The 21,660-nt window shown below is 46.0% G+C and overlaps 1 protein-coding gene across 3 annotated transcripts in view; it reads right to left on the bottom strand.

The window, feature by feature from the left end:
* The window catches only part of RRP1B (ribosomal RNA processing 1B), a 31,188-nt gene that overhangs the window by 8,337 nt on the left and 1,191 nt on the right, over window positions 1–21,660 (bottom strand). Inside the window, exons 2-14 of one of the 3 annotated variants that reach the window (XM_049874972.1) lie at window positions 17,644–17,938; window positions 14,741–14,823; window positions 12,893–12,950; window positions 11,554–11,639; window positions 10,964–11,025; window positions 9,965–10,094; window positions 8,729–8,793; window positions 8,066–8,250; window positions 5,629–5,720; window positions 4,813–4,910; window positions 2,935–2,954; window positions 1,604–1,735; window positions 224–957 (exon numbers count right to left, since the gene is read on the bottom strand). In XM_049874972.1, the coding sequence (XP_049730929.1) occupies window positions 224–957; window positions 1,604–1,735; window positions 2,935–2,954; window positions 4,813–4,910; window positions 5,629–5,720; window positions 8,066–8,250; window positions 8,729–8,793; window positions 9,965–10,094; window positions 10,964–11,025; window positions 11,554–11,639; window positions 12,893–12,950; window positions 14,741–14,770 (1,692 nt within the window). In that variant the 5' untranslated portion in view covers window positions 14,771–14,823; window positions 17,644–17,938. The remainder of the gene's footprint in view (window positions 1–223; window positions 958–1,603; window positions 1,736–2,934; window positions 2,955–4,812; window positions 4,911–5,628; window positions 5,721–8,065; window positions 8,251–8,728; window positions 8,794–9,964; window positions 10,095–10,963; window positions 11,026–11,553; window positions 11,640–12,892; window positions 12,951–14,740; window positions 14,824–17,643; window positions 17,939–21,660) is intronic. The other 2 variants (XM_049874971.1, XM_049874970.1) reach the window with 2 other exon arrangements.

Here is a 21,660-nt window from a genome sequence, read left to right as displayed (position 1 = left end):
GATGTAGGGTGTCCCGGATGTGGCAACTAGGACTGCTCACTTGTTTATCTAATCACCAGGGGAGACTGTTACATGTCATGACCAATTCTAACTGTCCCTTAGGCCAGAGGCCTGACTGTCCCTCCCACGTCACCCCAATAAAATGGGCCTGAAGGAGGTAGCAGAGTCCCCCTAATGCCTCTGGACCAGAAGCCTCAGCCACCCTGCCTCAGGTTCTCCTTACCAGTGTGTGGACCTGCGTGACCTCGGGCTCCAACACCCCATTCTGCTCCACCAGGTGCGGCATCTCTTTCACTTTCTTCCTCTTTTTCAAGATGGCAGTCTTTGGGTTGGACAGGTCATACAGGTCTATGCTGCTGGGTGCTACTTTCTTCTTCTTCAGTCTCGTGCCCTGCGCCAGGGCAGGGTGGCCATCCCCTCCCTCCCCAGGGCTGGTCTGAGGGCTCTTCTTCCCTGGCGGAGGCCAGGCCAGCACAGACGGGCTGCTGCCATTGACTGGGAGCGCTCCGAGTTTCCGCTTCCTCTTCAGGACTCGGATGCCACCTGTTGGGGGACTGCGGACGGTAGGTTCCTGAGCATGGTCACTGCTGGGGCTGCTTTTAGCCATGTCCTCTGGAGGCGGCGCTGCTAATCCTGGGACCCCTTCCTGGACCCTCAGGCTCTTCTTCCTGGGCCGCTTCCTTTTGTTGCATGCAGGGATGGCTGGGGGATGCTGCAGACCACCCTCCTCCGCAATGCCGGAGAAAGCTCCTGCTCCTGTCTCAACCACACCTGGAACCTTCTGGTCTTTTCTCTTACTTTCTTCTGGTTCGCTACTCCCGTTCTGGTTTGGGGACGTGGCTTTGTCCCCTGGGCCTAAATTTTCAGGCTGGAGATGGTTCTTCTTTTTCTTTTTCCTTTTCCTCTTCTGAGTACTGCCTTCGTTTTCCTCTTCCTCTGTACGAAAGGACTTGTTTCCTACAAAGACACAAAACCCAATAAGCAGGCGTCCTGAAGCCAGGGTGACATGGTAAGGTCTTGCTGATGATGGAGAGAATTTTCTGTCATTTTACTGCCCAGAAGTCTCTGTCCTCCTGATTGGTGCACTGGAACCCTCCAGTGTTCTCACCTGGCCCATTTCTGCCCACACACAACCGTGACTGGGGGCCTTCCGCATGCCCTCCTCGACATAAATGGAACTGAAATACTACTCAGATATCGACTGATGTTTAAGGCCAAAAAGGTTTCTTTGATCTAATATAAACTAACAGTAAAAACCAGATTCATAGTAGAAATTAAATTACTGCCCCCAAGGAGTAGTATCTGTCTGCCTCCAGTTCCTACACCCTTAACCCATCTTTTTTTCTTAAAAGATGTCATTAGGAGTAAGAAGCTTTCAGTCTAAGGAGGCTGGATAGGGGGTGCTGCAGAAAATGGAGAATCACCTGAAAAATACCTTTCCTTTCTAGCCATTAGAGAACTAGGGCTTTTTGCTCCGCTAATGACCTGTGAAGACACTGGCTCAGCAGCGCTTCCTATGACATCAACAGCCAGGCCTGGCCACCTCAGGGCCTGCTGCTCCTCTGCTTTTCATCCCTCTTTGAGTTTCGGCTTTGGAGCTCACCTTTCTCTTTTCCTAAGTAGGTTTTCTCTGAAGGCTTATTTCCTTTCTTCCTACTCTTTCCTTGATGGATGGTATGGTCATCTTCATCAGCAGAAATGTCCTCAGGAAAACTGAGCTGAGATATTCTGCCTGCTAGACACCAAAGCACAGCTGGTCAGCTGAGACCTTCAGGACTCTGCCCCTGCCCACCTCATCCAGGCAAATCCTGAACCCTGATTTCTACCTCACTGCCCCTATTCCCCACTATGTCTCCAACCCAAACCTGAAAGCTGACACAGGAAGTGCAGACATAAAAAGCTTCTTGGATTTCTCAACTGAGGAGGCAATGGATTAAAAGTCATGGCCAACATGGGGTGTACGTGGCAATGGATCATTTTCTTGGTCCAAAGAAATGACTGGATTTAGACTGGTTACAATAGCAAAATTCAAGGAACCCTGTGAGAGCAAACCTCTTCTCTTCCTAAGGGATCCAGTCGGAACCTTCCTAAAGTAATACAACTTCATCGTGTTAAAACACCAGTGAAAAACCACCCACCACATCACCCACAGACGAGAGGAGTGTTTGCAGGGAGAGCCGAGTCTGGCTCAGTGTGGGGTCCCTGTGATGGTGAGTGGAAGCTCCTGTATCTGTGCTACTTCAGGGGCTTCTGCCTAAGGCTCAGCAGTGCTAACACATGGCCTCTTCCTACCTAAGGGCACCATTGCTTATGAGATGGCTTCAAAACATGACTCTCAATCCTGGTTTTCAATATTTGGCATAAATGTCCTGAAAGGGGTCCATATTCATGTTAAAACACCATGAATTATAATCTTCTGGCTTTCCTTACTGTCATGGATTGAACTGTGTTCCCCCTAAAATATGTGTCAATGCAGTTAGGCTATGATTCCCCTCCATTTTGTGATTTTCTATGTGTTATAAATCATAATCTCTGCCTGTGGTTAAAGAGGATTAGGGTGGGAAGTAACACTCTTGCTCAGGTCACATCCCTGATCCAATGTAAAGGGATTTTCCCTGGGGTGTGGCCTGCACCACCTTTCATCTTACAAGAGATAAAAGGAAAAGGAAGCAAGCAGAGAGTTGGGGACCTCATACCACCAAGAAAGCAGTGCAGGGACCCCTTTGGACTCGGGGTCCCTGTGTGGAAAAGCTCCTAGTCCAGGGGAACATTGATGAGAAGGCCGACCAAGAGAGAGAAAGACTTCCCCTGGAGCTAATGCTCTGAATTTGGACTTTCAGCCTACTTTACTATAAGGAAATAAGCTTCTCTTTGTTAAAGCCATCCATTTGTGGTATTTCTGTTACAGCAGCACTAGATGACCAAGACACTTACCTTCAGAAAGATCTTGGAATCTGAAAAAAACAAAAAACAACACAACCAGAAGTTAATAAAGAGAGGGGACAGTGAGTTTCCATGGGAATATTCAGGAACGGTTAATGGTGGTGGCTAAACAACAGATGGACGTATTTAGCGACAACGAACTGAGCACGTGAAGACTTGAAATGGCAAATGTAATCAAGACAATGTAGTGAAAAGAAAGTTTACAGTTAAAAAACCAACCGATGGATGGGTGAAGTGTATGCTCTGTGAAAGATATCTCGATAAAGCTGTTTTTGAAAAAGAAAAAGATAAAAAGTTTATAAAGAAATCTGACTTCTATAAACATGTCCGTGACTTTGAAAACAATCCATCTCTGGATATCTGTCAATTTGCTTCCCTTTCCTTCCAGGAGGGGGCGTGAGAGAGGAAAGGTCATTAAAGAAAGTAGGTCTGATGTAATGGCAGGAACTGACAGGTGACACCGCCCTCCATTATCGCCAGTATCATCAGGGACATGCTGATCGAAAGACCCTGTCCTTATGCACCCAAATAAAACTGACGGAATTCATTTCTCCCCCTATTTGTTTCTTAAGGAAGAAATGGTTTAGATAGCTATTCTAAACTTACATTCAGTTCTCCTCCTTCACTTACTGAGTGGAGAAAGGCCAAGCGGTGTTTTGCTAACACAAACTTCTGGTGCACTAGAACACAAATCAAGCATGCAGAAGCTGAGGCATGGTGATGAAGTGCATGGATCCTAAAGCAGAGCACTGGGGCCAGGGGAGGGGAGGCTTCCAGCCCCACCCTTTAATAGCTGTGTGACCTTGGGCAGGTTCTTCACTTTCTCTGTACCCCAGTTAACCTATCTACAAAGTGGACAAAATTATGGAAACCAGGAAATGATTTCATATAGGCAGAATGCTCAGAACAGGGCCTGGATCATATAAAGAACGTGATCACTCTTACTTTCTAGCAGCCATGGATCACAGGATGCCAAAGGGCTCTGTGGCAAAACCACGGTCGTGGTGACATCAACAAGGACTAATGGATTAACCACACGTTTGACGTAGCCATATTTGGGGGTGGGGTAGAGGGCTGAAAGAACTAAATCCTTACTGATCTTAACAGCACACCAACAGCTGACACTTCAGTGGTCCATTTACATGCCTCTTTCTCCATCTATCAGTTTTAAACATTATCAAGACTTCCCTTTGTGTCATTCTAAAGTGGCTAAAAGGGCTGAGTATGGTTGTATCTGAAGAATGAAACTTGAGGGCAGGGAGCTTTCCATTAAACCTTTGATTTAATATATTCAGAAAGCTCAAACAGGGCCTGGCTCATATAAAGAATGTGATCGTTCTTAGTTTTTAGCAGCCACTGATCACAACATGCCCCAGGGCCCTGTCCAAAACCACAGGAACATGGTGGTCGTAACATCAACAAGGACTACTGAATTAACCACACATTTGACACAGCCGTATTGGGAGGTGGGGTAGGGGGTGAAGGAGGGGTAGAGGGGTAAAGCTGCATCTGAAGAATAAAACTTGAAGGCAGGCTGCTTTCCATTAAATCTTTCAATTATCTGTGAATGTTACATTGCTATGGATAAAAGCATTGAAGGACAAAGAAAAAAGGTAAGCCTGATGATAGCTAGTCCTACTAACCAACCAAACAACTCATTGCCACGGAGTTGATTCCGACGCATAGTGACCCGACAAGACAGGGCAGAACTGCCCCCTAAGGTTTCCAAGGAGTGGCTGGTGGATTCGAACTGCCGACCTGTTGGTTAGCAGCTGAGCTTTTAAGCACTGCACCACCAGGCCCTGCTAAACGAAAGGACTGGACTTGAACGTGAATGATCACATGAAATCCTCTTACCCAATCACTTACTTTTTGATTAGTTTAGAGAGACATTTCCTGTTGAAGGGAGGGGTGTTTTTTCTGTTGGTTACTCCCAGCAGTCGGTCAGCAACAGCCTTATAGTCAAACTATGTGAAAAGAGAAATAAAGCATAAATCCGCAGGAAAGCACACTGCCTGAGCAGGCCGCGTCTATGTCAGGTACATGGATCCTGGAAGCACTCTGCAACACGACAGCCTGAACTCACGTGTGCTAACACGTGCTAACCATAAATGGAAGCGGCATCTTTGAAAGGTTCATGTTTTATTTCTGAGAGAAGCTGGGTGTACTTCTTTTTAAGTTCCATCTGGAATTTCCATTTGAACCTGGTCGAGTAGCAAAGTTCCTTTTATTTGAAGACTATCACTGAAGCCGTCTTTATTGTGCAGAATAGGGCAGATCTTAAGGATTAAAACCAAAACGAGGACGGACAACTTTGCAACTTCCATCATATTTGACTTCCTTCGTCTCAAATAGGAAACCCTGGTGGTGTAGTGGTTAAGTGCTACGGCTGCTAACCAAGAGGTTGGCAGTTTGAATCCGCCAGGCGCTCCTTGGAAACTCTATGGGGCAGCTCTACTCTGTCCTATAGGGTCGCTATGAGTCGGAATCGACTCGACGGCAGTGGGTTTGGCTTTTGTCTCAAATGAGCTCATTAAGAGGAAGGTGACATTTTCCAGTGACTGAAGGGATTAAAAGGAACTTTAGCACCAACCTTCTGGCCGAACTAGCTTTGACCCTAATTCCCAATTAGCTGGGCCAACCCACAGGAATCTATGCTTTACACACAGCAACACCACCACCGACCTGGAGCAGTGGCCCAGGGTCTTCAGAGGCACCCACGCTGTCTCTCTCACTGTCATCGCTGACGCCATCTGCTGGGCGACGCTTGCTTAGGGCTATCAAAACACATCCAAAGACAAAATTCTTCCTATTAACAGACGTCACACAGCAAGGACTACTTCTAGACGAGCCACCACCTAATGAAGTGTCTTTGACTGAAAAAGTGTTTTTCTTTAAAAGGGAAAAATCTACAAATATATTTGTCATTTCCCAAAGATAATCTGGTTGCTCAGTCCCTGGGACCGAGGATGGGTCTGGAGAAGCCAGGCTGCCCACGCCGGATGCCACCTTCACAGCTAACCCACACACAGCCTGCCTGGCCTCCTCCTCGGTTTCCCTACCCTGCCCCTCGTCCTGTCAACACGGAGGCAACTGGGAAGTGCTGGAGCTAGCGGACTTGGCCAATGAGTCAGGGCACATGTTGTCCTTGACTATGATAAGGAGAATGTAATTCAGGAGTCTGTCCCCGATTTCAGATAAAAGTTTGGGACCTTGGTAAAAGCTTATTATAGCAGAACACTAATGTTTCATGGGAAACCCTGGTGGCGTAGTGGTTAAGAGTTACGGCTGCTAACCAGGTCGGCAGTTTGAATCCACCAGGCACTCCTTGGAAACTCTATGGGGCAGGTTTAGTCTGTCCTATAGGGTTGCTGAGTTGGAACTGACACGATGGCAATGGGATTTTTTTTTAATATTTCAAAAAAATTAAAACCTCAAAACAAGCAAACAAAAAACCCATTGCCATCAAGTCATTCCAACTTACAGCAACCCTATAGGACAGAGCAGAGCTGCCCATAGGGTTTCCAAAGCTGTGATCTTTATGGGAGCAGACGGCCACATCTTTCTCCCACAAAGTGGCCAGTGGGTTTGAACAGCCGACCTTTCAGTGCACAGCTGAGTGCTTAACCACTGTGTCACCTGTGCTCCTTATGGCCGCCTCGGGAAACATAATGAGTTTATATGAACCTGACTTTAAGCACTTAAAAATACAATTCAAAGAGTGTCAGCAGCTTAGGAAGAAGGGGACCAACCTATGAATCAGAGCTGAGGACTCTTCTCACTTCTGGGCTACTTTTGCAACGTGGAAATCCTGGTGATGTAGTGGTTAAGAGCTGCGGCTGCTAACCAAAAGGCTGGCAGTTCGAATCTACCAGGTGCTCCTTGGAAATTCTACAGGGCAGCTCTACTCTGTCTTATAGGGTCGCTCTGAGTCGGAATCAACTCGACAGCAACTGATTTGTTTTTTTGGTTTTAAGCTCATTCTTGGAGTGGCTTCAAGGCCGGCCTGGAGGAGACAGAGCAGGGTTTAACCCAGTAGGGTCTCAATAAATGTTTAATGAAGAAACTGGGAGATCTCTGTACCTGCAAACGGGAAAGAGTGAGAGGTCTCTGATTTAGACCGGCAAAAACACGGCAAGCAGGAGAGGCCCAGAGACTGCTCCCAGGATTAGGAAGAATTAGCTCAAGAACATTTCATTAACTCGGCCACCTACACTCCATCTAAAATCAGAATAATTCCTTTTTCTTTTAAAGACTTGTTTTTTTTCTGGTTAAAAAATAATACATGATCATTGTAGAAAATTTAGAAAAGTATAAAGAAAACAGAAATCACCCATAATTCTACCACCCAGGGCTAAATATTGACATTTTGGTACATATCTTTCCAGATTCTCTTTTGCAGGCATATATAAATGTTTAAAATAAATCAGGTTCCTCCTACATAGTTTTGTATCCTGCCTCTTTTTTTCCTTCACTTCTATTAAATTTTCCTTGGCCATTAGTTTTTGACATCTCTGCTGTCAAGGCTGTACCATATTTCTAAGTGTGGTGTCCTCTAACTTAACCGTATACTTGATGCAAGCACTGAGATGCTGCAAATCACTGAGAGAGCTTTGATGGGGTGTCATTTCAAAGGCTTGGACTGCACGGAAGTCTTGGGAGATATTTAAACATCCAAAGAAAAAGAACTGAAGGAAGTCGTGAGATCATCGGAGAGCCGTTTGGAGTGTAACTATAAATCTCAGGTCTTCCACAGAGAACACTCATACAGGTACAAGCCCACATCAGGATACTTAAAATACACCAAACTCCCCCAAACCAACAGCGATAGCAACAACAAAATCCTTGGAGGAAGCCCCGAAACCCAGAGAGACACAGAAGCTTGAGGGGTGCACTGTAGCTGGACTTAGGGGTTCCCCAGAAGACCCCGTCCCAGGCACAGCTGTCTTACTATGCCTCTGCTTTTTTTCTTGGGGAAGGGGGAGCACCCTAAGGCAGAGCCGTCTTCTATGAATTCCAGGTTGTTTTCAGTGAGATTCCACAAAATGTATTAAAAAACATTGTTGGGTTTGACAAGCGTTTTACCCAGGAAAAATATGACCTTTTGAGGAGATTCTTGTACCTGTCTTCTTTTTGCTGATCGTTTTTCTCCATGTCATCTCATTACCCTCAGAGATCTCTTCTTCAGAGGGCTGGCTGTCACCCGCTTGGGTTCTCTGCTCCTCCACCACCTCTTCAGGTACAAAAGGAGACTGATCCATGATGGCTTCAAAAACACCCCTCGCTATTGTCTGGACCAACGTGTGGCTGAAGGGGGAAGCACAACAGAGAGAAGGGGATTAAGAAAAATGGCCTGGGCTGTGGTGTTTCAAGGAGTGCTGAGGGTACAGAAGTAGGAGAGAGCGACAGCACACCCTATCAGCCACTGGGCTGACTGATCATCACGTGAGCAAGCACCTGGCTCATCACCTGTGGCTGCGAGGAGCCAACAACAAGCTGCTGATGAGGCCAGGGACAGAAGGCAGAAGGGGCTCTTTGTGTGACAGAACCAAAGAGGACTGGGAGGGCCTGGTTCCCAGAACTGCTGAGGTCAAACCCAGAGGAGCCCATTCCTTTCCAAAAGCCTCCAGTATTTTGCTAGTGGGAGTCAAGAACGTGGTTGCTCTTAGTTTTGGATAACCACTGCAGGTCTCTCATGTCATGCCCCACAATGGAAAACAATTTGTACATTTCCACAATTAAGCACCAACTGAGGCAAGAAAAAACCAACACGTGAACCACTTACTCCTTAGTCTTGGCAGCAATTTTGCAGAATGGATCAATAAACTTGAGATTCTGATCGGCCAGAAGCTGCAATTTAGAAATAAAATGGGAAAGAAAAAGTGAGGTGGGGGGGGGGAAGCTTTTTATTCTTTCTGACATGTCCTTGAAAAAGGACGTGTCTGCACTTCCACCCAGGCGGAATCAGACTGAATGATGCCTCTCTCACACCGTCCAGAGTGCCCTTTGCATGTCCACCCACTGATACCTGGAACCCTGCTCCAATGTCATGCAGCACTTCTAGCCACCCTGCTACCCCAATGCAGTAACCCAAAGAAACCTGCCCAGTCCAGACTGCATTACTGTACATTTTCAATGTGCATACGCCCTACTTTATGGAGACATTCTATACGGATCTTATCTGGAAGCATAAGACGGGGGAATTCTTTCTTTAATGTAACATTTATATTCTCTTTATATAAAAAAAACATGCTAACTGCAGAACACTTGTGAAAAAGTAAGTAAAAATTAATCATAACCCCCAATTCAGATAAATATGATAAAAAAAAAATATATGCTTTCTTCCCAGCTCTGTGTCTGGTTATATGAATCTCTGCTTTCAAAGAAGATCAAGCCATTGATACAGCTTTATCTACTGCGTTTTCCCTACTGCTTTAAAAAAGCTCAGTCCACCCTGAGCATGTCTCTCTGCTATCAAATGCCTTATTTGATTGTGTCAACTGCTTCCAGTTCTGCTTCACAGTATGACTGCGATGTCCACCCTCGGTGCCTAGGGCTCTGTCCACACGCCCTACTAGCTCTTTAGGGTGTACTCCTAGAAGGGGAATGATGGGGTCAAAAGATTTAAAAAAAACAACAAAAAACAAAAAACCAAACCAGGTGCTGTTGACTCCTGGCCACCCCATATCCGTCAGAACAGAACTGCTCCATAGGGTTTCAATGGCTGAATTTTCAGAAGCAGATCACCATGCCTTTCTTCTGAGTTGCCTCGAGTGGACTCAAACCTCCAACCATTCGGTTAGCAGCCGAGCGCATTAACCATTTTCACCGCCCAGGGACGCCGGGTCAAAAGCCAGGCGAAAGCATTCAGTGTTGCTATGGTTACCGGGCAGGCTGAGGGCGGACAGAGGGCATCTGATTAACAACTCATCTGGGCCTTCACCAGAGAGCCAACCCAGCTTCCGTTCAGGTTAGTTGTGGCTTTGCTGCATGGCTGGTAGGATGTCTCACGTCCTCTCACCTCTTTCCCTCCCACCTTGGACAGTTCATCCAGGTAAATATCAATGAAGTGGAACTTCACTCCATTCGGAGACTGGCTCTCAGGATGCAGGATCTCCTTCATTAAGACGTCTAGAAGAAGCTTAATTCGGCTAAGGGAAAAAATACACACGGGTCTGTTAGCTTCAGCATGCAGCATTCCTCTCTTCTCCAAGAGAAACCAGTCATGTTCAGTCGAGTGCCCACACTGCGTAACAGTCAAACGCAAAACAGTCCATTAAAAGTGCAAGGCTAACGGCCACGGAGGCTAGATGAACCCCTGAAACTACTGCCCCGGGATAATCTTTAAACCTTAAACCAAAAATATCCCCTGGTGTCTTCTTAAAACCAAACAATAGTTTAGCTTAGCTAGTAAAGAAGACAGCCTTGAGCATTATGCCTTTTAAAGATCTATCTATGTGGGATCAAACTGACACCAGCAACTCAAATGATCAGACAGGAAACTTAGGGGCCAGTGAGTTGATGTTAACAGGGGAGGAACAGCTCAGGAGAGGAGGGAGAATGGTTGCACAACTCCCGGAATATAATCACTGTCACTGAATTGTACATGTAGAAATTGTTGAATGTTCTGCTGTGTATATTCTCAACAAAAATACATTTTATATTAAAAAAAAAAAAGCCAAGGCTAACAAGATCTTCAAAGGAAAAAAGCAGTCATTAGAATTGGTATAAAAGGTTAATTGTTACCCATGCTTCACTACTTTGTTTCTACTGGGTTCCAAGTTCCTACAGGCAAAGATGGCTTTTCTTTCTCGTAACAATCAATAGCAGTGGGCCTAGATCAGGCAATTAATATTAGCTGATTAATCAAAAAACACTCTATTGCATAAAACACAAAACCTTTTTTTTAATCTGTGGTCCTGTGTGAATCTAATTATGAAAAAAAAAAAATCTGTTGATAATATGCTTTAGCACCGTAAAAGTTTTAAGGTTACCAAATGCTAACACACAGTTGACTAACCCTTCTTCCCAGCCATTTCGCTTCAGCACCTCAAAGGACTGCCTCAGGATCAGACGGGTCAGCTGTAGAGAAAGGACTTCTGTCATAAATGGGAAAGGAAAATCACAGCAGCTCCGCAGAGCCGGGAGAGCAACGAAGCTGGTATAGTCTGATGACCCCTCCAGGAGCCCTGGTGGCTGCATGGTTAACGCACTGGGCTACTAACTGAAAGGCTGGTGGTTTGAACTCACTAGCCGCTCTGCAGGAGAAAGATGTGGCAGACTGCTTCCTTAAGGATTTACAACCTTGGAAATCCCATGGGGCAGTTCTACTTTGTCCTATACGGTCGCTATGAGTCGGAATTGACTCAATGGCAATGGGTTTGGTTTCTTCAGTTTAATGGCCCCCCAAGTCCACTCCCATGACAGCCAAAACAGTCTGTTCACTTATGAAACAAAGCCAAGTTCCATGTGGAAGGAAACGGTGTGTGCTCACAGGGAACTTGCTCTGCTTCATAAGCGAACCTTTCTATAGCTTCTAAAACACTGAAAATTCTCTTCTCCACAAGGGCTTTTGAAGTGAATTTGGACAAAAAGCCCCTGCGGTCTTACCATGTAGTACTTGTCCAGGTGCAGCCTGTCAATCCCCTTCCACTCTCGATTCATGGTTTGCCAAAAGGTCTGAATGAACAGGTGCTCTGCGGGAAGAAAAGTCTCTGAATGCTTGGTCCTCATGTTAACATGCTACCACACAGCAAGAAAATAATGAAGAGAAAAAAACTATGATCACTGATCATTTACTCGTCTCAGGAATCCTTGACATATAGAAACTCTGGCCAATAAATAAATATGCTCAATAATTTCTTTTACATTTAAATAAAAGCATATTATTACAACAGGAAGTCAGGTGTTATTTTCATGTTCAATTAGAGTGCTCCGTGGATGTTTTTCTTTATCCACTACTAAGCCATGTTCCTCTCAAAATCAAAACATCCTCTGATCCTAAGGATGTCTGCTGGCCCTTCCCATCACACTTATACCTAACAATTCCTCCAGAACTGTTAATTTTGATTAATACTTGTATGACCCATGTAGAAACTCAACTTTTTGTCTGATGTTAGGCATCACATGGGTGGACTATAGCACAAAACATTCTATTTATCTCTTCTGAGCCATGAAACTAGCACCTTGTCATTCAAAATATTTTTGTTTGTTTTTTTTTACTGGTTTGCTTCTTTTCCCCACAATTCTTTTTGGCTATCTGCAAACCTATCCTATATTCTATATGTAAAAATTTGTTCATTACTACTCAGCTGAAACCCTGCTAAAAGTCAGAGAACTCCTGAAAGTTATTAAAACCATTGGGATGGTTTTGTTCGTAGGAGCGCTAAGCAGAACAAACAAATTCTGCTGGTTTTTTCTTCCTCTGTATGGACTCAAAACCCAAATGCCTCAGAAATCTCTTAATTAATCTTTCTCTTTGCTTATTCTTTTTGGTAAAGAGAAGGCATTTTATAGCTTTCCTAATGAGGTCCTTCCATGGCTCTAACCTTGGGGAAGATAACCTGGCATCCCGAGTTACTGTGAACACTGGCTTATGTAGACACGACCTCAAAGAGGATTAAACAGCTGAGACTTGTGAGGCTCTGCAGGAATTTTTCTTACAACAGTTTCTAGAAATCTTTGAGATGTCAAGTATGAGACTCCATGAGACACTCCTTTGCCCTCGTACCAAGTCCACATCCGAGTTCATCCTGTTTTTTAACAGGAGACAGCTTGTCACCTGCTGTCTGTCTACATACTCAGCATTAGGCTCATCGCGTTACATTAGCACCCTGGAAAACTGCAACTTTGTAGAAAGGAGAGACACTGTACTGAGCAGGTTTCCTAGGAAGTTACCACAGCCGATGACCAAGGAAGTTTTGAAAGCCATGAAAAAGCCAAGACTTACGCGCCTCTGAGTTGTTAACAACATGGACGAGCTGGGATATCGTGTTTGCTAGCTCCTCCTGCGGGGTGGGTGGGGGAAAACACTGGGATTATTGGGTGCAATACTGAGATGACAGCACCGTGGTCTGTGTCCTCTTGCACCTGCTGGTGGGAAACCTGTCCCTCCTGTTTTCCATGTCACTTCCATTAAGAAATGAGTAAGGGGAGTGTGAACTGCATCCAACATGAAATTCCCAATTTCGACAAACTACCATGTCAACTTCATATGCCTCAGAGCTGTTAACACTGTAGGTTCAAAAAGCATCTCTAGCTATCAGGTCCAACGCTCCTTGCTTTAAAAATTACTAGTTTAAGTTCAGTTTCCATTCTAATTCCCCAAATAATCTGAGACCCAAAAGACAAAAGGCTGACTTGACTGTGGCTGGATACTGGGGATTCTTGCCCCACAAGACTAAACCCACAGCTTGGTCAGTGCTCGATGGGAAAGCCAGAGCCTAGGGAAGCAAAGGTTATAGCGTCCTTTGAGGTGTTCTGTCCTGGACAAGGGTGTAATCAGAAGAACCTGGCCTGCTGAGATGGGAGGACTCGCCTGCGGGGAGAATTCGGGGTTCGGGTCCTGCCATGGGGAGTGTCCGACAGGGGAATTCTTTTTACGAGGTTACATCAGCAAAGAATGGCTGGCACTTCACCTAGCCTGAGATCTTCCTTATCCATGTTAGAGGCACTCCCAGACTTCAAAATGGTGTTCCCCTCGATATCTTCTGCCTCCACTAAAGCTGTTCCTTTGTTACTTTGGAATGAAATTTACAAATACTTTGCCCTGCTGTCCTACTCAAAATATGTTCAGTGGAGTAGAAGCAGTAAGCCCAACCACAGGATTGCGCGGCTTGGGGGGGTGCCGAGGCTGTGCGTCAGGAAAGCAAAATCTCCCCGTGAACTCTTACATGCCCGAGGCACCCTCAAGGCCGACCCCTCTGCTTCCACAAAGGCAGGTCTGCTTGCATGCGGCAAGAGCAAGTTTTTTTTTTAACACTGTGAAAAGCACTTCCTTACATGGTGGTGGGCTCAGCGGGCTCACAAAACGGGGCCCAATGTACACACACATTTTAGTCCCTATGTGAGGTCTCTACTGAGCTTTGAGTCAGAAGCAGCATCGGCTGCGAGGGCCTGCTGCTCACTTTATGAAGAGCCGAGCACCCAGAGAGGTGGCTGTCTTGCCCCTGTTTACCCGGTGAAGCTGTGGCAGAGATGGGTGAGCCTGGAGCCCTGGATCTTAGACTAGCATTATTTCGTGCTATTTTTGACAACAAACAACAAACTTAAAGACAAAACAGAAACCTCAAAATAAGTAATATAAAAACCCAAATGGGACCCATAAAATTGTGGCAGAGAAATAATAAATCTACACCCTATGGGTATCTGTCACTATTTGAAGAGATAATTAACAACCTCAATGCTCTGACACCGCTCTCTTTGCCTTCCATATGGACAAGAGGTGAGAACTCAGTGACGGAAGCAACGGGTCTCTACTTGCTTGGGTACATTGGGGGCCTGAAGGAGCCCTGGTGGTCCCCTGGTTATGCACTCGGATGCTAACCCAAGGTTGGCGGTTTGAACCCATCAGCCGCTCTAGGGGAAAAAAGAGCTGGTGATCTGTGTCTGTAAAGATTATAGCCTGGGGAAACCTTATGGGGCAGTTCTACTCTGCCCTACAGGGTTGCTATGAGATGGAATCCACTCAACGGCACCCAACAACAAATCAGGGGACTGACAGTTACAGAAGGACCAGGCCTCTATTACCCATCCACGCCAAAAGCACAGTCATCTGACAGTGGGAAGCGCGTGTTACCTGCAGCAGAGGCTCATCCTGTACCCACATGCAGTAGAAGAGTCCTTTCCAGATCTTCAAAAGTTCTTCTTGGCTGAAGCCTCCTGGAGGGCAAAACGGCATAAAATCTAGTTTAAAGTCTACGTATTTCCTCCTCAAAGTTTAGAATTGCACATAAGCAGCGAAAATCAGACCATAGACATTTCAACTCTCTCTCTTCCACAAGTGCTTTTTTTTTTTAATTTGGAAGTCCACATTTCTTGTCACCACACATGCGAATGTCGACAGCCTGGACAGCTTTACCAGCCCCTGGGGAGGAGGCAGGGGGCAGCCTGTTCTCATCATCTGAGCGACATCGGGATGCACACGCCGTTGCAAAAGCCAAAAATTAACTCACGAGCTGGCCATTTATAAAGTTAGTTCCTCTTCCTGCTTAAAACGAGCATCTCACCCATGAACCAATGTTCCCACGAACCAATATTTTCACTGGTCTTGTAAGGTAAAACCGCACGTCCTACAAGAGGTGCAGGAATTCAGCAGGTTGAAGTGGGTGTGAAGAATCGGCCCCTCGAGTTGCAGAGACAGTCCCTGGCAAGGCAACCAGGCAGCCAGCAGAGGCCCTCCCGAGCAAGAGAGCCAGCCAATCACATCAGTCGATCAATATGAGTTCACAGGAGACACAGGTGGCAGAGGAACACGCTATATGAGATCAGGAATGCAATCCACAGCCCTAAATGGGGTGAAATTCTGCAGGACAGACAACCCAGTCACTCCAATAAATACATTACATGGGGAGGAAAAAAAAAAAAAAGATAGAAAGTGTTAGGAGTTGAGAGTCTTAGGAGACAGCATCCAGTGTGATGGTGGGTCTTGTTTGGCTTCTGATTTCTCATTACATCTATGAGACAACTGGGGAAATGGAACGAATTGGATATTTCACAACCTACGAGGAATTTTTTAAAAGGTGTGACAATGGTACTATGATGGTAAAAAAAAGAAGTCCTTATTTCTCAGAGCTACACCGTGAAGCACGTGGAGATGAAATGAGTGGTTGGACTTGTTTACAATAATCCAGCGGGGAGGAGGAGAGGCAGGCTAGAGGCTAGACAAATGGTCCTGATATTGATAATTGCTGAAGCTGAGTCATAAGTGTACTTTTTTGTGTATTTGAAGTTTTAAGAAGATAAAAATGAAGCATGAAATTATCAAAGTGGGACCATAGGCCCTGCTCTTTTTTTGTTTTGAAAGGCTTCCCGTAAAGGAAACTAGAAGGGCATAAACAGTGATGAACCTGAAAGCACAGAGGATTTATACTGCATGAGGCTCAAGTTCAGGGCACTTCTGGTGTTGGCCGAGCAGCAGCATATGCTGTCACCCTGTTGGATGCTCTGCAGTGGTGGGTGGGGGGGGGTGGGAAGTGGTCTGGGCAAGCTCACCTCATGAGGTGGCGAGGCCTACCTACGGCAGAGGGGTGGTTCAGGAAGGGACCAATGACCCCCTCACGGATGAAGATCATTTAGCTCAGGCTTTAACAGAGTTTCAGCTCTCACCAGACTGGAAGGGAAGATGAAGGGCACAGAGTCTCAGCCCTCTCACTAGACTGGATGGGAAGATGACGGGCACAGAGTCTCAGCTCTCACTAGACTGGGAGGGCAGATGAAGGCCACAGAGTCTCAGCTCTCACTAGGCTGGATGGGAAGATGAAGTACACAGAGCCTCAGCTCTCACTAGACTAGAAGGGAAGAGGAAGGGCACAGAGTCTCAGCTCTCACTAGACTGGAAGGGAAGAGGAAGGGCACAGAGTCTCAGCTCTCACTAGATTGGAAGGGAAGATGAAGGGCACAGAGTCTCAGCTCTCACTAGACTGGATGGGAAGATGAAGTACACAGAGCCTCAGCTCTCATTAGACTAGAAGGGAAGAGGAAAGGCACAGAGTCTCAGCTCTCACTAGACTGGAAGGGAAGAGGAAGGGCACAGAGTCTCAGCTCTCACTAGACTGGATGGGAAGATGAAGTACCCAGAGCCTCAGCTCTCATTAGACTAGAAGGGAAGAGGAAGGGCACAGAGTCTCAGCTCTCACTAGACTGGAAGGGAAGAGGAAGGGCACAGAGTCTCAGCTCTCACTAGACTGGATGGGAAGATGAAGTACACAGAGTCTCAGCTCTCACTAGACTGGATGGGAAGATGAAGTACACAGAGCCTCAGCTCTCACTAGACTGGATGGGAAGATGAAGTACACAGAGCCTCAGCTCTCACTAGACTAGAAGGGAAGAGGAAGGGTACAGAGTCTCAGCTCTCACTAGACTGGAAGGGAAGAGGAAGGGCACAGAGTCTCAGCTCTCACTAGATTGGAAGGGAAGAGGAAGGGCACAGAGTCTCAGCTCTCACTAGACTGGATGGGAAGATGAAGTACACAGAGTCTCAGCTCTCACTAGACTGGATGGGAAGATGAAGTACACAGAGCCTCAGCTCTCACTAGACTGGAAAGGAAGAGGAAGGGCACAGAGTCTTAGCTCTCACTAGACTGGAAGGAAAGAGGAAGGGCACAGAGTCTCAGCTCTCACTAGACTGGAAGGAGAGAGGAGGTGCACAGCTTCGCCAAGCCACCTGGCCACTTGAGGGTGGGCCTGCGTGAGGATGGAGAAAAACTAGGTTCTGGCTCATCGGTTATGCTCCTGAACGAAGCTGTGTCTCATCTGTTCCCCTCACAACTAGTGTGGCTTGGATAATCTCACAAGTTGCAACTGAAAGAGTCCTGAGAAATAAAAAACATTTTTACTGCAAAAAAAAAAAAAATCACATACAATCAAAAGTTTGGCTTGTTCACTGCCTCCCAAGGCTCAGTCCCCTCCCCAGAAGAACCACTGTTGCCTGAGGGATGTGGATCTTTCTAGACCCTTTTCTATGCATTTATACACACTTACCTGGTATAAGGGATGCCAGAAATGTCTATTTGTGTGTGTGTAGCATAAGCCGCATCATATTCTATTACTCTGTATCTTGGTCTTTTTCAATTAAAAACAGTACACTGTTGTTGCGTCGATTTCAACTCAGAGTGACCTTACAGGACAGAGTAGAACTACCCCAGAAGGTTTCCGAGGCTGTAACCTTTATGGAAGTAGACTGCAACATCTTTCTCCCACAGAGTGGCTGGTGGGTTTGAACTGATGACCTTTCGGTTAGCAGCCAAGTGCTTTAACCAGTAGGCCACCAGGGCTCCTTAAAAAAAAAAAAAAAAATAGTGTATATTTATCTGCAGACAGCTCTTCTAAGTGCACCAGTATATGAAACTAACTGTAAGTGACAATATTATACACCCACTACCTTTGGATCACCCACATTTACTACAGGTAAAGGCATAATACACGTGCTATGCTGAGGCTGTCACGATGGAAAACTGGATTTGGACAAAGTAACAGGGTGACACTAGACCCCAGACAGCAGGCAGGAAAGGGCGCTGAGGCAAACATGTGTTCCAGCTGTCTCACCTCTACGGGGGCAGCAAAGTATGGGCGAAATAAGCCCGTGGTTGACCCCTAACTGTGCGGTCTTAGAAAACTGGCAACAAATCTTCGGGCCTCAGTTTCCTCACCTGTAATCTACGTGAGGGCTATGGTTAGGGTGAAAAATAAGAGCACATGTGACAAACACTGCATAAGAATAAAAGCACTATTCACTTGGTGGATAGTGTTATAGCCATTGTCTCAGTTTATCTGTGTTCTTTTGAAGCTTTTGTCTTTGAAAACATGGACTTTTACTATATGTGTAGTAATCACTTGTTTTTGACCAGGAATTTAATTGGCAAAAACAAGGTGCTAATTTTGGATGCATTTAAAGTAAAACAGAGAGATGCTCATTACTGAATATCTTTCAAAACTCAGAAAAGGGAAGCACCTGAAGTGGTCTCACTCCATTCTGTCTTTTCTTCTCGGGGCCAGAACTGTAAGTTTCTGCCAATACAGATTTGGTTATGTCAACATAAATGAAGTGAACGTGATAGTGATGGATGTAGGCAGAGTAAATACCAAGAAGCTTTGAAACGAGAAAATCCAACAGCTAGTCTCACCATGCAATGACCACAGAAGCCACTTCAAACGGGGGTGATGTTTTAGACTCTAGCCCACCCCACTGTCATGACAGCCACAACTCCTGTTTGTCAGACCACTGGGCTGAGATGATCCTAACCCTGTCTGCATGAAAAACACTTATTTCCCCATCATCTCCACTGAATTCAGGACACCATCTGTTTTAAGACACACCAAAAAGGAAACAATGATGCAAATGAAACCATCACAAGGTTGGTTGTAAGATACACCTCAATTTTAGGAGATGTTAAAAAAAAAAGTCGTAGAATCACTAGAACAGGCAGGGATTTTTTTTTTAATTAAAACTTTTATTGTGCTTTAAGTGAAAGTTTACAAATCAAGTCAGTCTCTCACATAAAAACCCATATACACCTTGCTACACACTCCCCATTACTCTCCCCCTAATGAGACAGCCTGCTCTCTCCCTCCACTCTCTCTTTTTGTGTCCATTTCACCAGCTTCTAACCCCCTCTACTCTCTCATCTCCCCTCCAGGCAGGAGATGCCAACATAGTCTCAAGTGTCCACCTGATCCAAGGAGATCACTCTTCACCAGTAACCCTCTCCAACCCCATTGTCCAGTCCAATCCATGTCTGAAGAGTTGGATTTGGGAATGGTTCCTGTCCTGGGCCAACAGAAGGTCTGGGGGCCATGACCACTGGGGTCCTTCTAGTCTCAGTCAGACCATTAAGTCTGGTCTTATGAGAATTTGGGGTCTGCATCCCACTGCTCTCCCAGGCAGGGATTTTTGTCTGTTCATTGCTGTATCCCCGATGCCAAGAACAGTGGACATAATGGCACATAGCAGGTGCCCCATAAATGTCTGCTGAATATATGCACGAATAGGTCTGGGCAAGAGGAACTTAAACCAAGGACAGTCTTCATCCCATAAATGTGAATGCCCAACAGGAACAGTGAACGTACCAGAGCAACTGTTAGTTGCTTGAAGATGCATAAAGATTCCTGCTGATGGGCAGCTACAAGGATTACTGAGAGGAAAACTTCAGATTTCCTTTAGCGTGCCCAGAAGAAGACAAAAAACCTATGAGTCTGCCGAAAAGATACAAATGCCGGGTCAATTTACTTCCAAGCTTGTGTTTATTTTGTCATGGCAGCTATGGCCATTGAAAATCCTATAGAGTGCAGTTCTACTCTGAAACACGTGGGGTTGCCATGAGTAGGAACAGACTCAATGGCAACTGGCGGCTGGGGCAGAGACCGTTCTGCTCCTCTCAGTATCACTGTGACCATGACATTTGCTAGGCAGAGTTAGTCTTTGAAGGCCAGGATACCTACTGTAGACATGGAGGTGGAGGGATAACACATGTAATTCTAGGTGGTATGAGCACCAACTGGGCTGGACACTAGGCAGTGGGTCCAACCCAACTGGCCTCGTGCCCCTGCATCACTTTAGCCTCTGGCAGACCCGGGGCCTTGTCACCAAATGAGCAACAGGCCCATTCTACAGCCCCACATGCTGTGCATCTGGGCCTCGGGATGCACACGATTCTGTTCTGCTCTTGTGCATGGCCAGGAACTTCTGCAGCTGGACTTGCTCTGACTTTCAGCTGAGAAAACAGATGGACGCTGATAGCGTTTGGGAGGCGAAAGGATGCCACGTTAACAGCTAAGTGCTACAAGAGAGGTCTACTGTGGAATTTAGCATCTTAGTGGGGGAGGGCAATGATGAGGGGAGGCTTTTGGAGGAAGTGATACTGGACTAAACACTGAAAGCAGAAAGGGGGTGAGATTCTTCACAGAGCAAACAGAAGAAACAAGAGCAGCGGTGTACTGTTGACAGCTTGTTGTTGACGAAGCAGAAAGAGTTAGGTGGGAGCTGAGGGGAGCCCCCGAGTCTCAAGAAAGGTAGTGATGTAATCAGATTTGTTTTAGGAAGATTGCCGTGGGCTGGTTTGCGCAGGATGGATTCCAGGGTTACACAAATAGAGATAAGAAGTTAAGAAGTACGTAGGTACGTGAGCCCTGACGAGACAGAGGGCCTATGGTTCAGGGAAGGGAGTCCTGGTGGTACAGGTTAAGTGTTTGGTGGCTAACCGAGAGGTCAACGGTTCGAACCCACCATCCACTCCATGGGAGAAAGATGTGGCAGTCTGCTTCCATAAGGATTTACAGCCTTGGAAACTCTCTGCGGCAGTTCCACTCTGTCCTATAGGGTTGCTATGAGTTGGAATTGACTAGATGGCAATGGGTTTCTTTTGGTTTATGGTTAATGGTGGAGTAATTCAGGTGGTGAAATAAGTAGGGCCAAGAGATACTGGATGTGGGATGGGGTGGGGGTGGGGTGGGGAGAGGATGGGGCAGAGAGAGCAGTCCAGGATAATACCATGTGTCCACCTGCAGAGTATGAGAGGATGGCGGGAACCAGCAACTGAAACAAGACAGCACAGAAGTGGGTGGGGAACAGTTTTGGGGGAAGAAAAATGAGCTGGTTTTGGGCATTCTGAGCCTGAGGGGCCCGTGAGACACCCAGGTGCCAGGCAAGCCGGTCCTGCCTAAGCTTAAAACGGGAAAAGTCTGGATTGAGGAAAAATTCAGGATAGAGGGACCACCAGCGTATATGCGATACCTGAAACCATGAGATTAGTGAAATCTCTCAGCAGGAGCCCTAAGAGAATCAAAGGCAGGAATTTCAGTCTTTATCCTCCTTTCCATCTACTACATGTTCCATAAAATTCTATTTTTTTTTCTGGCTCATCTATTTCTCTTCAAAATAAAAGAAACTAAAGCACATCAGTGAAGGCATAGAGAATACCTCTTCCTTCAAGTAGATGCTAAATGCATTAGCAGCAGCAGTAAATGGATCAAACTTTACCTTATTGAAACACAAAATCTCTA

The sequence above is a fragment of the Elephas maximus genome, chromosome 2, assembly GCF_024166365.1.
Source record: "Elephas maximus indicus isolate mEleMax1 chromosome 2, mEleMax1 primary haplotype, whole genome shotgun sequence".
In the NCBI taxonomy this organism is placed as follows: Eukaryota; Metazoa; Chordata; class Mammalia; order Proboscidea; family Elephantidae; genus Elephas; species Elephas maximus.
The sequence above is the reverse complement of the archived record's forward strand: the minus strand, read 5'-3'. Positions and strand labels throughout refer to the sequence as shown.